Below are 13694 nucleotides of genomic sequence, written 5' to 3'. Positions count from 1 at the left end.
TTGATCGCATGCGATAGCACGTGCAAATATGCATGAAAACACTTCTACAGACATCACACATGGGACGGTTTAGTAAGTAAGAATTGTTTTAGTTATATTGTAAAACGTAAAAACGTTGCTTGGAGAGATGAATGAAGAATCCATACATGTAGGAACGCTATGGATGGCTAGAAGACGGAACGGCACTTGTACTTCCGGTTGAAAGCACTAAATGAAAGAACCCATCCAAAAGATGGCGCCGTAGCACCAACAGTAACGCATATTTTCAGGGTGTTTGCTTGCGGTGTACGGAGTAGGAAGTGTAAGAAAAAAGTAGAGGCTTATAGTCCGGAATTTACGTTAATCAAATAAAAGTAATTGTGATTATTTGGCGTACCACTAGATAGAGCCTGCGCAGTGTTTCCCATAAACTGCCAAGATACCTGTGGCGGTGGGGGCGTGGCTATGGGCGTGGTCACCATGACATCATCGAGTAATTTGCATAATTTACTACAATGATATGATTTTCTCTAAAAAGGCTCAAAAAATGTATACTTACTAATTAATAATAACAGTTTTGTTTTAAACATCCATCCATCCATACATCCATCCATTTTATAATATAATTACAACACTTTATGTACATATTTATATACAGATTTGAACAATAAGTTATTCACTGAAATATATTTATTAATTGTGGTTCTTACAAAAAATATATCTTATAAAATATAAAAGCTAAAATGTCTCTTAAAGCTCTGCCCCTTTAATTAGTGCATACTAAATAATTTAACTTTAGCCTACTACTACAACCATATTATTTACCAGCAACATAAAGTGAAACGGAGGCAGAGGTGTCCTGCCACAGTCAGTAACAAATAAACAGAAAACAGTAGTGGTCAAATACAAATAAGGCAACAAGGGAAGTATCCTACACTTCTCTTTTGTAAAGTAAATCTGAACAGCCTATATGGGCATCTACATCAACTATATGATTTGCCTGAAAAGCTGGACAGGACAAAAAACTAAAACTTTTTTTTAAAATTTTTAAATTTTTTAAATTTGTGGTGGACGTAATTCTTTCGTGGCGGGCTGCCACAAATAAATGAATGTGTGGGAAACACTGCTGCGTACCACTAGTGGTACTTGTACCACAGTTTGAGAATCTGTTTGTTCATTTTATTGCTGGTGATCTAATCCATCTGTGCTTATTTACCATAGGGCAATCTACTTTGCTGCCTATTCAACGGCCAAGGAGAAGCTGAATGGCGTGCTGGAGGCGGACTCCACCCAGGTGCACATGGTGTCTGCTGGGATGGCAGGTAACCAAGGCTCCCACCCCCTCCCTTCTGTCTGTCAGTCTGTCTGTCTGTTTGTCTGTCTGTCTGGACTATGATGGGTTATGTAGACAGAAAGCCCACAGTATTACAGAGTGACTCCCTCAGTATTCATCAGATATTATAGCACATATTTCATCAGTTGTCATCACAAATGAATATTACCCCTCCCCCATTCTTCCTCTCACAAATGTACATCCTCATAACATTCCAAATATGCTAAAGATAAAAGTTAGTGGCTACACCTTAGCTTGTCATGCACACAAATGCAGTATTTCAAAAGGGCGGTGTATCAGAAAGCACAATTTAAGACTCTCGGGATCAAACTGAGTTGTTGTGGTGACAAATGCTTCACTGTAAAGACCATGGTACCTTTCTTTAAGCAATTCAAACCATGTTGAAAAGAAATAAAAGGTCAACAAAAAACAGCTTAACAGGAGCAACAATGACACAAAGTACAGTGGAACCTTAAAGATTGTCAACATCTAATTCTTAATATTGAAAAAAAAAAATCTGTAAAAAAATCAAATGTTCCAAAGTCAGACTGTCATTTTTAAACAATTCATACAAGTGTAAAAAGAAGTTAAGCTCTGTACAGTAAAACAGTACAAAGGTAATTTGATAAAAGTCCACACCCTTTGTTTGAAAATGAAGGCTTGCTGAAGACGGGTCAGGGGCCGTATTTATCAAGCGTCTTAGGGTGCCATTTTACACTTAAGTCCTGAGAATTTGCGGAATTTAGTCCTACTCTCAAACTTAAGAATAAAAGCTATTTATCAACTTTCTTAAGTCTAAGGATCACTCCTACTCTCCACGATATTTAAGAGACCTTCCGAGGTGTCCTAAGTGGTTAGGAGTTGCACTGAGGCGAGAGAGACGTGCGCGAACGTTCAGGGAGCGGAAGGATGTCCTGGCTTTGTTTGATGACGAGCAGCTGATCAAACGGTATCGTTTAGACCAGTGGTCCCCAACCACCTAGAAAAAAAAAAGAAAAAAAAATTTACATTTTTTAAAAATTAAATCAACATAAAAAACACAATATATACATTATATATCAATATAAATCAATACAGTCTGCCGGGATACAGTCCGTAAGCACACATGATTGTATTTCTCTACGACAAAACATTTTTTTATTTTTTTTTTATTTTTTTTTACTACCCCCAAAAAGGCTAACGTTAACGTTACCATTAGCCACTGACTATGCTTAGGCTATGTTAGTCTAGCTAACATTACCGCAGTCCTGGTTGACATAAGAAGTAACGTTATTTTAGCCTAAAGGCTACAAGTGAGCAGATATGGAAATGAACCGTCAACAGTTAACGTTAGTTACTCACCGGCACTATTGTTGCTGCTTCTGTATCTGCCGCCGAATGACTGAGCTACGTCATTTCCTGTGACGTGCCACAGGACATTTCCTGTGACACGGGATTCGTTCCCAGGGATTCGAATAAAGAACCAAATCTTTTTCTTTACTCTAGTGGCCGTTTCTCAAAAAGGATTCGAATCCATGGAATCGGTTCTTTTCTTATCGAACAATCGGGAGAACCGGTTTTCGAACGTCATCCCTAGTTCTAATTTATATCCATCAGTAGACTCGATTCAGAGGCGCTAATAACTACAACGTGGCTGACGGGATAGAAGACTCGGTCGAAGGAGGACTTTGGCACGCAAACCACAAAACGGCGCACTCTGAGGAGAGACGGTCAGAAATTGGCTTGAAGATGGTCTGTAAAACAATGAGGTTGTCAGTGGCCTAGTGGTTAGAGTGTCCGCCCTGAGATGGGTAGGTCGTGAGTTCAAACCCCGGCCGAGTCATACCAGAGACTATAAAAATGGGAGCCATTACCTCCCTGCTTGGCACTCAGCATCAAGGGTTGGAATTGGGGGTTAAATCACCAAAAATGATTCCCGGGCGCGGCCACCGCTGCTGCTCACTGCTCCCCTCACCTCCCTGAGGGTGATCAAGGGTGATGGGTCAAATGCAGAGAATAATTTCGCCACACCTCGTTAAGGCTGAAACGACGCGTCGACGTAGTCGACGTCATCGGTTACGTAAATACGTCGACGCCGTTTTTGTGCGTCGACGCGTCGCATAATGACGTCACACTACCGTCATGGCGAAGCGCAAAGCAGACGATCAAAGAAGACGATGCGAGCGGTGCGAGCGAGGGGGGAAAAGTATGCCAAAAGTGGTCAAAAGTGTGGGAGTATTTCAATAAACGGCCTAATAAAGTTGTTGTATGCACACTGTGTCGAGCGGAAATGGCCTATCATAGCAGCACAACGGCTATGAACGAACATTTGAAAAGAAAACCATCAACTAGTCAATCGTCCGCGCGAGCATACGTTGTCATCATTACACAAAAACATGAATGTGTCATTTGTATCTGCTAGGGGTGTAACGGTACGTGTTTTGTATTGAACCGTTTCGGTACGGGGCTTTCGGTTCGGTACGGGGGTGTACCGAACGAGTTCTAAGCTAAAGCTAAAGTCTTAACAAGCTGCTTTGCTCCGTCTGCCTCTGTCTCAGCACGCAGCATTGTCCCAACCACACAACCATCTGATTGGTACACACGCAGCATTGTCCCACCCACACAACCATCTGATTGGTACACACAAAGCATTGTTCCACCCATACAACCATCTGATTGGTACACACGAAGCATTATCAGCCAATCAGCAGTGCGTATTCAGAGCGCATGTAGTCAGCGCTTCAGCGTGGAGCAAATAGGTGTTTAGCAGGTGAGCATCAGGCAGCGGACTGAATGATAATAAACACCTCCCAGTCAACTACTAGTAACATCACTATGAGCCCGTTGACCTTCTAGAAACTTAAACTGCAGCTCAGCTCACTCGCAGTCCTGGCTTGAGGTGAAGGCTAATTACCTCTCAGTTCCAGCCACATCGACCCCTTCTGAGCGCCTATTTTCAGCTGCTGGGAATATTGTAAATAAGAAAAGAACCAAAGCAAGTAGACATGCTAACCTTTCTTCATTACAACTGTTAGTCACTCACTGGAATGAGTAGAATTGGTTATTGTGTACTGTGTTGGACTGGATGTTTTTTTTGCACATTTTAAAAGCAATACTTAATGTTTACAGTGCTCCAGAATATTTAGATTGGCACTTTTTTGTATTGGATGTTTATCTTTATTTTTGCACATTTTAGCAAATAAGCAATACTTTCACTTTTGTTAAAATGTTTACACTGTTGTTACAGAATATTTCGTTTTACACTTTTTTGTATTGGATGTTTATCTTTAGTTTTGCACATTTTAAAGCAAAATAAGCAACTTACTTTTGAAATGCTTATACTATTGCAGAATATTAAGATTTGCACTGGATGTTGACTTTTATATTTGCACATTAAAAAGCAAATAAGCTACTTTTAATTTTGTTAAATGTTAAAAGTTTTAAATGTTTACATTGTTACAGAATATTTAGTCATGTTGTTGTCAATGTTGACTGAGTGGCCATACTTCTTTTTTTTTGTAAAGCCATGCCTTTTGAAAAAACGGGCCTACATTTATTTTTTTTATCTTCATTTTGAATCAAAAAAATAATCGGTAAAAGGAAAAATAATCTATAGATTAATCGAAAAAATAATCTATAGATTAACCGATTAATCGAAAAAATAATCTATAGATTAATCGATAGAAAAATAATCGTTAGCTGCAGCCTTACACCTCGTGTGTGTGTGACAATCATTGGTACTTTAACTTTAACTTGACTTAGGCACGGTGTAAATGTGGAACTTTGGAGCCAAACTAGGCCGACATAAATGGAGTGCTTCCCCCAAATAAACCGTAAAAAACATGAAATAGTACTTTACAGATACTGTAATATGATTGTCCATGTTTTTCACTCGGTACAGATTGGTGTTCTATCACAGTGTCGTGTATTACAAACTCAAAAGCAATTCGGTTGCTGACCTAAACGCTAACTCACCTCTTGCTGTAGCTAGAAAAAGAGTTCCTCAGTGTTTGCTCTTACAATAACAATGTTCCTAGTTATAATACAGGTTACAGAACGTAAATTAAGTATTGTTGACTGTTTTTAAATGCATTTTTAAAGTGATTTAGAGGTAACATTATTATGATTATTATGAATTAGAATGCAAAAACAAAAAAATATTTTGCCATTTTGTCTCTCATAACGATTGTGAATGGTAGGCGAAATTCCCCCAAAAAGTGCAGTGCCCCTTAAAGTCATGCGAGATATGCTGCCGAGGCATGTTTTTATTTTGAGGTTCCACTGTACCACTGCTATATTTCACTGGTCTGCAAACATTAGTTTTAAGCAGATTTAGTGATGTCAAACAAGTATTTGGTGGCTTATAAGGCCACGTTTGGATCTGCTGCAACTCTGCATGGTGCCATTACTAACCGCTACACTAATACGCAGTCTGTATTTCCAGCCAAGTAAACACCACAAGGTCCTCAAAGTTTAGGTTGTGCTTTTTATATTTTTTTCCGCCCCATTGTACCACCATGTCCTACCTTATTTTTTACCCTCCCCCACCCCCTTTAAGTTTTTATTTTTTTTCAATTGGAGGCCTCTTAAGAGGACTCTAAATGGTTTAACATCCCAGTTGTTACTTAAACAGTGTGGTCTGGGCCCCCTTCTTTGCTCCGTGTGTATAGAGGAGAGAGCACGGCCCCCAGTGGTCAACAGGGGCCCCTGGCACTCGGGCGGACACGTCAGGTAGCACCTCATTTCATTACACTGGTATGATGGTGATTTAAATTATAATTAGTAAGCCTTGGTTATTATTTGTAATGTTAATCGCATTGATTAACTGGTTTGTATTTTGTTTTGTTGCTTTAGTCTACCACCAGTAATGGTGAACAAAAGAAATGCTAACCTTGTCACTGCTCCAGAACTTTAAATAATTGATTCTTCATTTTGTCTTTGGTCATCATCCATCACCACTTTATGTCATTGAAGGTATTTATTATTTATTACGGACTAGTTTCCAGACAGTACAGTGCTATTTTTATACTCAAATCACGCAAACCTGAATGTGTCAAAGGTTATGTTAGCCCAGTGTTTTTCAACCACTGTGCCGCGGCACACTAGTGTGCCTTGAGATATTGTCTGGTGTAACTTCACCTAATTGGTCAAAAAAATATGATTTGCAAATCAATAATTATCATCTGCAAATAATGTGCCGTTGTCTAGTGTCTGTGCTGTATAGAGCTCGGCAGGGTAACCATGTAAAACTCCATTTCAGTAGGTGGCAGCAGGTAGTTCATAGCTTTGTAGAAGTCGGAACGCGTCGAGGATGGTTTGTCGTGATCCCGATATGCAGAGTACAGCAGGAGACGGCGTGCAGGTAAAAAGGTATGTAACGCTTAAGCCAAAAATGAACAAAACGGAAAGGAAAAGGCAATGAAGCATAGGGATGGCTATGCAAAACGAAAGTAAAACTGAACTGGCTCCAATGTAAACAAGAACTGAATGCTGGACGACAGCAAAGACTTACAGCGTGCGGAGCAGAGATGGCGTCCACAAAGTACATCCGTACATGACATGACAATCAACACTGTCCCCACAAAGATGGAAAGCGTCCACACAACTGAAATAGTCTTGTTTGACAATAGAAAGCAGGTCAGGCAATAGCACTCAAAAGGAAGGCGTGAAGCTGCTACAGGAAAACACCAACAAAACAGGAAGGGCCACCAAAATAACAGCGCAAGACAGGAACTAAAACACTACACACGGGAAAACAACAACAAACTCAAAATAAAGCACGACAACCTGGTGGAGTTTCATTTTTTAAGCTTTTCTGCTGGTGGTGTGGCTTCGTATTTTTTTAATGAAAAAAAATGTGCCTTGGCTTTAAAAAAATAGGTTGAAAAACACTGCTCTACAGCTCCACATATATAACAACCTCCATGTTAAATTTAAGTTTCAAAAAATCCTTTGAAGGGTATATTCCATTAATAATTTAAAATGGTATTTTTTTACTTTTGAAAGTGCATTGACTTTTGTGTGAATTATAGATGTATGTTTGTTGTTAAAAAAAAAAAAGCTGGACGACAGCAAAGACTTTCAGCGGGCGGAGCAGAGACGGCATCCACAAAGTACATCCAAACATGACATGACAATCAACAATGTCCCCACAAAGACGGAAAGCGTCCGCACAACTGAAACGGTCTTGTTTGCCAATAGAAAGCAGGTCAGGAAATAACACTCAAAAGGAAGGTGTGAAGGTGCTACAGGAAAACACCAACAAAACAGGAAGGGCCACCAAAATAACAGCGCAAGACCGGAACGACAACATGGTGGTGTTAAATTTTTTAACGTTTTCTGCTGGTGGTGTGCCTCCGTATTTTCTTTATTAAAAAAATGTGACTTGGCTCAAAAAAGGTTGAAAAACACTGTGTTCGCCAGCAATTGTCGTCATCCTAAAAAATACATTTTATTTTCACATTTCATATTCAATGGTAATAAATATATGATAAATGGGTTATACTTGTATAGCGCTTTTCTACCTTCAAGGTACTCAAAGCGCTTTGACAGTATTTCCACATTCACCCATTCACACACACATTCACACACTGATGGAGGGAGCTGCCATGCAAGGCGCTACCAGCACCCATCAGGAGCAAGGGTGAAGTGTCTTGCCCAAGGACACAACGGACGTGACTAGGATGGTAGAAGGTGGGGATTGAACCCCAGTAACCAGCAACCCTCCGATTGCTGGCACGGCCACTCTACCAACTTCGCCACAAAATAATTGTTGACACCAGTGGTGTGCCGCCAGGGCCAGCAAGGCCTTCTCTGCTGGCCTAACATAAACCAGTGTTTCCCACACATTCATTTATTTGTGGCGGCCCGCCCGCCACAAAAGAATTACGTCCGCCACAAATAAAATAAAAATATATTATTTTTTTTTGTTTTTATGTTTTGTTGTTTTTTTGGTCCTGTCCAGCTTGTCAGGCAAATCATATAGTTGATGTAGATGCCCATATAGGCTGTTCAGATTTACTTTACAAAAGAGAAGTGTAGGATACTTCTCTTGTTGCCTTGTTTGTATTTGACCACTTCTGTTTATTTGTTACTGACTGTGGCAGGACACCTCTGCCTCTGTTTCACTTTATGTTGCTGGTAAATAATATGGTTGTAGTAGTAGGCTAAAGTTAAATTATTTAGTATGCACTAATTAAAGGGGCAGAGACATTTTAGCGTTTATATTTTATAAGATATATTTTTTGTAAGAACCACAATTAATAAATATTTTTCAGTGAATAACTTATTGTTCAAATCTGTATATAAATATGTACTTAAAGTGTTGTAATTATATTGTAAAATGGATGGATGGATGGATGGACCTTTAAAACAAAACTGTTATTATTAATTAGTAAGTATACATTTTTTGAGCCTTTTTAGAGAAAATCATATCATTCTAGTAAATTATGCAAATTACTCGAGGATGTCATGATGGCCACGCCCATAGCCACGCCCCACCACCACAGGTATCTTGGCAGTTTATGGGAAACACTGTAAACCTTGGTCATAAATTAATAAAAGTTAATTTTATTTTGAATTTACTTTACATAAATATATAATCGTATTGTCTTCATGTCATATTAGTCTCCAGTGTTGCTTGTTTTTTCGTTAGAGCTTTTATTAGAATTCAGCCAGCTCGTTGCCAGCGCTGCATGAATTCTGCCTGAGGCCTTCTGAATCAACATTAGCGGCGGCTGTGCAGTGTAAACAAACTGAGGACATACAACTGATAGATATTGTTGTGCAGCACTTTGGAAACATTTCTGTTGTTTAAATGTGCTATACAAATAAAGTGGATTGGAGTGGATAGACAGTTGCGATAGCCAATCGGATCAGGAGTAGCCCATCTAGGCAGCCTTACGTTAAAATGTGACAATTCCAAGTTGTGATTTGCACAAGGAGGAAGTGGCACCTGAGCAGAGAAATGTTAATTTAATAGAATTTTAACTAGAGATGTCCGATAATATCGGCCAATAAATGCTTTAAAATGTGATATCGGAAATCATCGGTATCTGTTTCAAAAAGTAAAATGTATGACTTTTTAAAACGCCGCTGTGTACACGGACGTAGGGAGAAGTACAGAGCGCCAATAAACCTTAAAGGCACTGCCTTTGCGTGCCGGCCCAATCACATAATATCTACGGCTTTTCACACACGCAAGTGAATGCAATGCATACTTGGTCAACAGCCAAACAGGTCACACTGAGGGTGTCCGTATAAACAACTTTAACACTGTTACAAATATGCGCCACACCGAACAAGAACGACAAACACATTTCGGGAGAACATCCGCACCGTAACACAACATAAACACAACAGAACAAATACCCAGAACCCCTTGCAGCACTAACTCTTCCGGGACGCTACAATATACCCCATAACCCCGCCCACCTCAACCTCCTCATGCTCTCTCAGGGAGAGCATGTCCCAAATTCCAAGCTGCTGTTTTGAGGCATGTTAAAAAAAAAAAGCATTTTGTGACTTCAATAATAAATATGGCAGTGCCATGTTGGCATTTTTTTCCATAACTTGAGTTGATTTATTTTAGAAAAACCTTGTTACACTGTTTAATGCATCCAGCGGGGCATCACAACAAAATTAGGCATAATAATGTGTTAATTCCACGACTGTATATAGGTATCGGTTCATCTCGGAATCTGTAATTAAGAGTTGGACGATATCGGCAAAAAAGCCATTATTGGACATCTCTAATTTTAACCCACAAAGAAGGGTTAAAAAAGGATATTTAAAGAGAAACTACCATATTTTTCGGACTATAAGTCGCAGTTTTTTTTCATAGTTTGGCCGGGGATGCGACTTATACTCAGGAGCGACTTATGTGTGAAATTATTAACACATTAGCGTAAAATATCAAATAATATTATTTAGCTCATTCACGTAAGAGACTAGACGTATAAGATTTCATGGGATTTAGCGATTAGGAGTGACAGATTGTTTGGTAAACGTATAGCATGTTCTATATGTTATAGTTATTTGAATGACACTTACCATAATATGTTACGTTAACATACCAGGCACGTTCTCAGTTGGTTATTTATGCCTCATATAACGTACACGTATTCAGCCTGTTGTTCACTATTGTTTATTTATTTTAAATTGCCTTTCAAATGTCTATTCTTGGTGTTGGCTTTCATCAAATAAATTTCCCCCAGAAATGCGACTTATATATGTTTTTTTCCTTCTTTATTATGCATTTTCGGCCGGTGCGATTTATACTCCGGAGCGACTTATACTCCGAAAAATACGGTAGATCTTGTGAGACGACGTCGGCCGACCCCGGAAGCTAACTGAGCTGTCCCGGCGGCGAAATGGTTTGCCCGCGACTTCTACTCGAATCAAGCAACTACGAGTGGCACCACTGGCTTATACGGCGTCGGATGGGTTCTACAAATTGTGAGTTCAAATATTTTATTTCTCTATTTTTTCACATTGTTTTTTTTTTTTTTACAATTATTTGAATTTTGACAGTACCACCTAAGATATGTTTAATGCGGGTTTATTGATTTCTAAATGCGCCGAAAAACAGCCTGTTTAGTACATTGTTGATTCAATGCCCGCTTCTGTATAGTATTTCTCCAGCCGTGGTCTTGTGGTGACATAAATGATGGTATTTTGGAAGGTATTTATTGAAGTCGGACTAAGTAAGACATCACTGAAGGCCTAGGTGGGAAACGCACGGCCCGCCACTGGTTGACACGTACAAACGCAGTAAAAGCTTAAGCCAGAACACAAACATCTTTTATTTGAAATACAACTAGCTCATTGTTTAACTCACTTATAAATGTTAAACGTATTTAGAAATGGATAAATTTTCTGGGTATGTCTGTCAAGCAACATTGCTAATTTAGGTTGCTCCTAAGGCATGCTGTGGCCTTGATTTTGCACGAGGAAGTCCCAGTTCTTCCCATTTGTTTTTTTTGTTTTTTTTTAACACTCGAACATATTCCACTTCCTGTTTTTAATCAAATCCATATTGGCAGACTGGGGAAGTAGGTCAAACGCTATTGGAAACTGTCATGTGCTTTTTAGGTCATCCTAACGCAGAACATGCAGTCACATGTCTACATTCATTCGCTATGTACAGTAACGAGTTTAAATCATTCCGTGACACAGCTTGTACCTTGGGAAAAAATTGTCGCCCGCTGAAATGGATTCAAATCAATTTAATCTGTGCTTGGCCCCCCCCCCCCCCAAAACGGCACAATTTTGACACGTGACATGCCCTTTTAAAAATAAAAACTAGCTTTTAGATAAGAAATATTGTATAAAACAATGCAAATGTAGAACGAATAACCACAGTAGTTTTATGAAGTAATGTAATAATAATGTACAGACTTCTTTTCCTAGCTGCTTTTTGTCAAACACACCATCGGCAGCTTCTCGATTTTTCCGTTTAGAAGTTTTTTGAACATTTTTGGATGGTGTTATTTACTCATTTTGCTTCGACATGGTGCAAACTAACATAGCGACATTTGTTTCTTTAATTCGTTGAATTCTTCTTTGCACTCTTCACCACGCTCCATTTCTTTGTTTCCTTGGTTGGAAAAACAAAGCTACGTCGATCTCTAGCTCCAGGCGACTGTTGCCGTATAATTAAATGATTGAGAGACGTTTATTAGTAGATTGCACAGTATAGTACAGGGGTCGGCAACCCAAAATGTTGAAAGAGCCATATTGGACCAAAAATACAAAAACAAATCTGTCTGGAGCCGCAAAAAATTAAAAGCCATATTACATACAGATAGTGGGATATATGAGATATAAATTGAATTAAAATGACTTAAAGGAAACTAAATTACCTCAAATATAGCTACAGATGAGGCATAATGATGCAATATGTACATATAGCTAGCCTAAATAGCATGTTAGCATCGATTAGCTTGCAGTCATGCAGTGACCAAATATGTCTGATTAGCACTCCACACAAGTCAATAACATCAACAAAACTCACCTTTGTGCATTAATGCACAACGTTAAAAGTTTGGTGGACAAAATGAGACAGAAAAAGAAGTGGCATAAAACACGTCCTAGAAATTTGGTGAAAGTTTTACATGTAAACAAACTAAGGTGAGTTCAAGGACCGCCAAAATTAGCAGGACAACATTTTTTCTAATTTTTTTTTTCATAAAGAAATACAATCATGTGTGCTTACGGACTGTATACCTGCAAACTGTATTGATCTATATTGACATACACATACACAATATGTATATATTGTGTTTTTTATGTTGATTTAATTTAAAAAAAAAAATTTTTTTTTTTTTTTTTTAATTTTAATTTTTTATTTATTTGTTTTTTTTAAATTTCTTGCGCGGCCCGGTACCAATCGCCGCGGCCCGGTGGTTGGGGACCACTGGTATATAATATATACTGATATATTATATTTGTATATAATATATAGAGCAGTGTTTTTTCAACCTTTTTGGAGCCAAGGCGCATTTTTGTTCATTGAAAAAATGCGGAGGCACACCACCAGCAGAAAACATTAAAAATGTAAACTCGGTAGTTGATAGTGACAGTAAAAAGTCGTTGTCGCAATTGTTGGATATGAATTCAAACCATAACCAACCATGCATCACTATAGCTCTTGTCTCAAAATAAGTGTCACAACCTGTCACATCACGCCGTGACTTATTTGGACGTTTTTGGTGTTTTCCTGTGTCTTGCGCTCTTATTTTGGTGGCTTTTCCTGTTATTTGGTATATTCCTGTCGCAGTGTCATGTCTTCCTTGGAGCGCTATTCCCCGCACCTGCTTTGTTTTAGCAATCAAGACTATTTCAGTTGTGCAGACGCTATCCTTCTTTGTCTTGTCGTGTACGGATGCACTTTGTGGACGCCGTCTGCTCCACACGCTGTAAGTCTTTGCTGTCGTCCAGCATTCTGTTTTTGTTTACTCTGCGGCCAGTTCAGTTTTAGTTTTGTTTTCCATAGCCATCCTTAAACTTCAATGCCTTTTTTTAGGGGCACTTGCCTTTTGTTTATTTTTGGTTTAAATTAAGCATTAGATACGACGTTTACAAAGCAATTAGCTACCTGCAGCCACCTACTGATATGGAAGAGTATTACACTGTTACTCTGCCGAGCTCTAGACAGCACCGACACTCAACGACGGCACTTTATTTGCAGATTATAATTACTGGTTTGCATAAAATATTTTTAACCCAAATAGGTGAAATTACATAATCTCCCACAGCACACCAGACTGTGTCTCACGACACACTAGTGTGCCGCGGCACAGTGGTTGAAAAACACTGCTCTAGAGGAGATCTGCATGGAGGAATGGGCCAAAATAGCAGCAACAGTGTGTGAAACCCTTGTGAAGACTTACAGAAAACGTTT

General features: G+C 39.0%; 1 protein-coding gene across 1 annotated transcript in view; it reads left to right on the top strand.

The window, feature by feature from the left end:
• The window catches only part of LOC133630610 (solute carrier family 25 member 36-A-like), a 79649-nt gene that overhangs the window by 35838 nt on the left and 30117 nt on the right, over window positions 1–13694 (top strand). The window contains exon 4 of the mRNA XM_062022197.1: window positions 1201–1301. Coding sequence (XP_061878181.1) covers window positions 1201–1301 — 101 coding nt within the window. The remainder of the gene's footprint in view (window positions 1–1200; window positions 1302–13694) is intronic.

This window comes from Entelurus aequoreus, linkage group LG16, assembly GCF_033978785.1.
Source record: "Entelurus aequoreus isolate RoL-2023_Sb linkage group LG16, RoL_Eaeq_v1.1, whole genome shotgun sequence".
NCBI lineage: Eukaryota > Metazoa > Chordata > Actinopteri > Syngnathiformes > Syngnathidae > Entelurus > Entelurus aequoreus.
The sequence above is the reverse complement of the archived record's forward strand: the minus strand, read 5'-3'. Positions and strand labels throughout refer to the sequence as shown.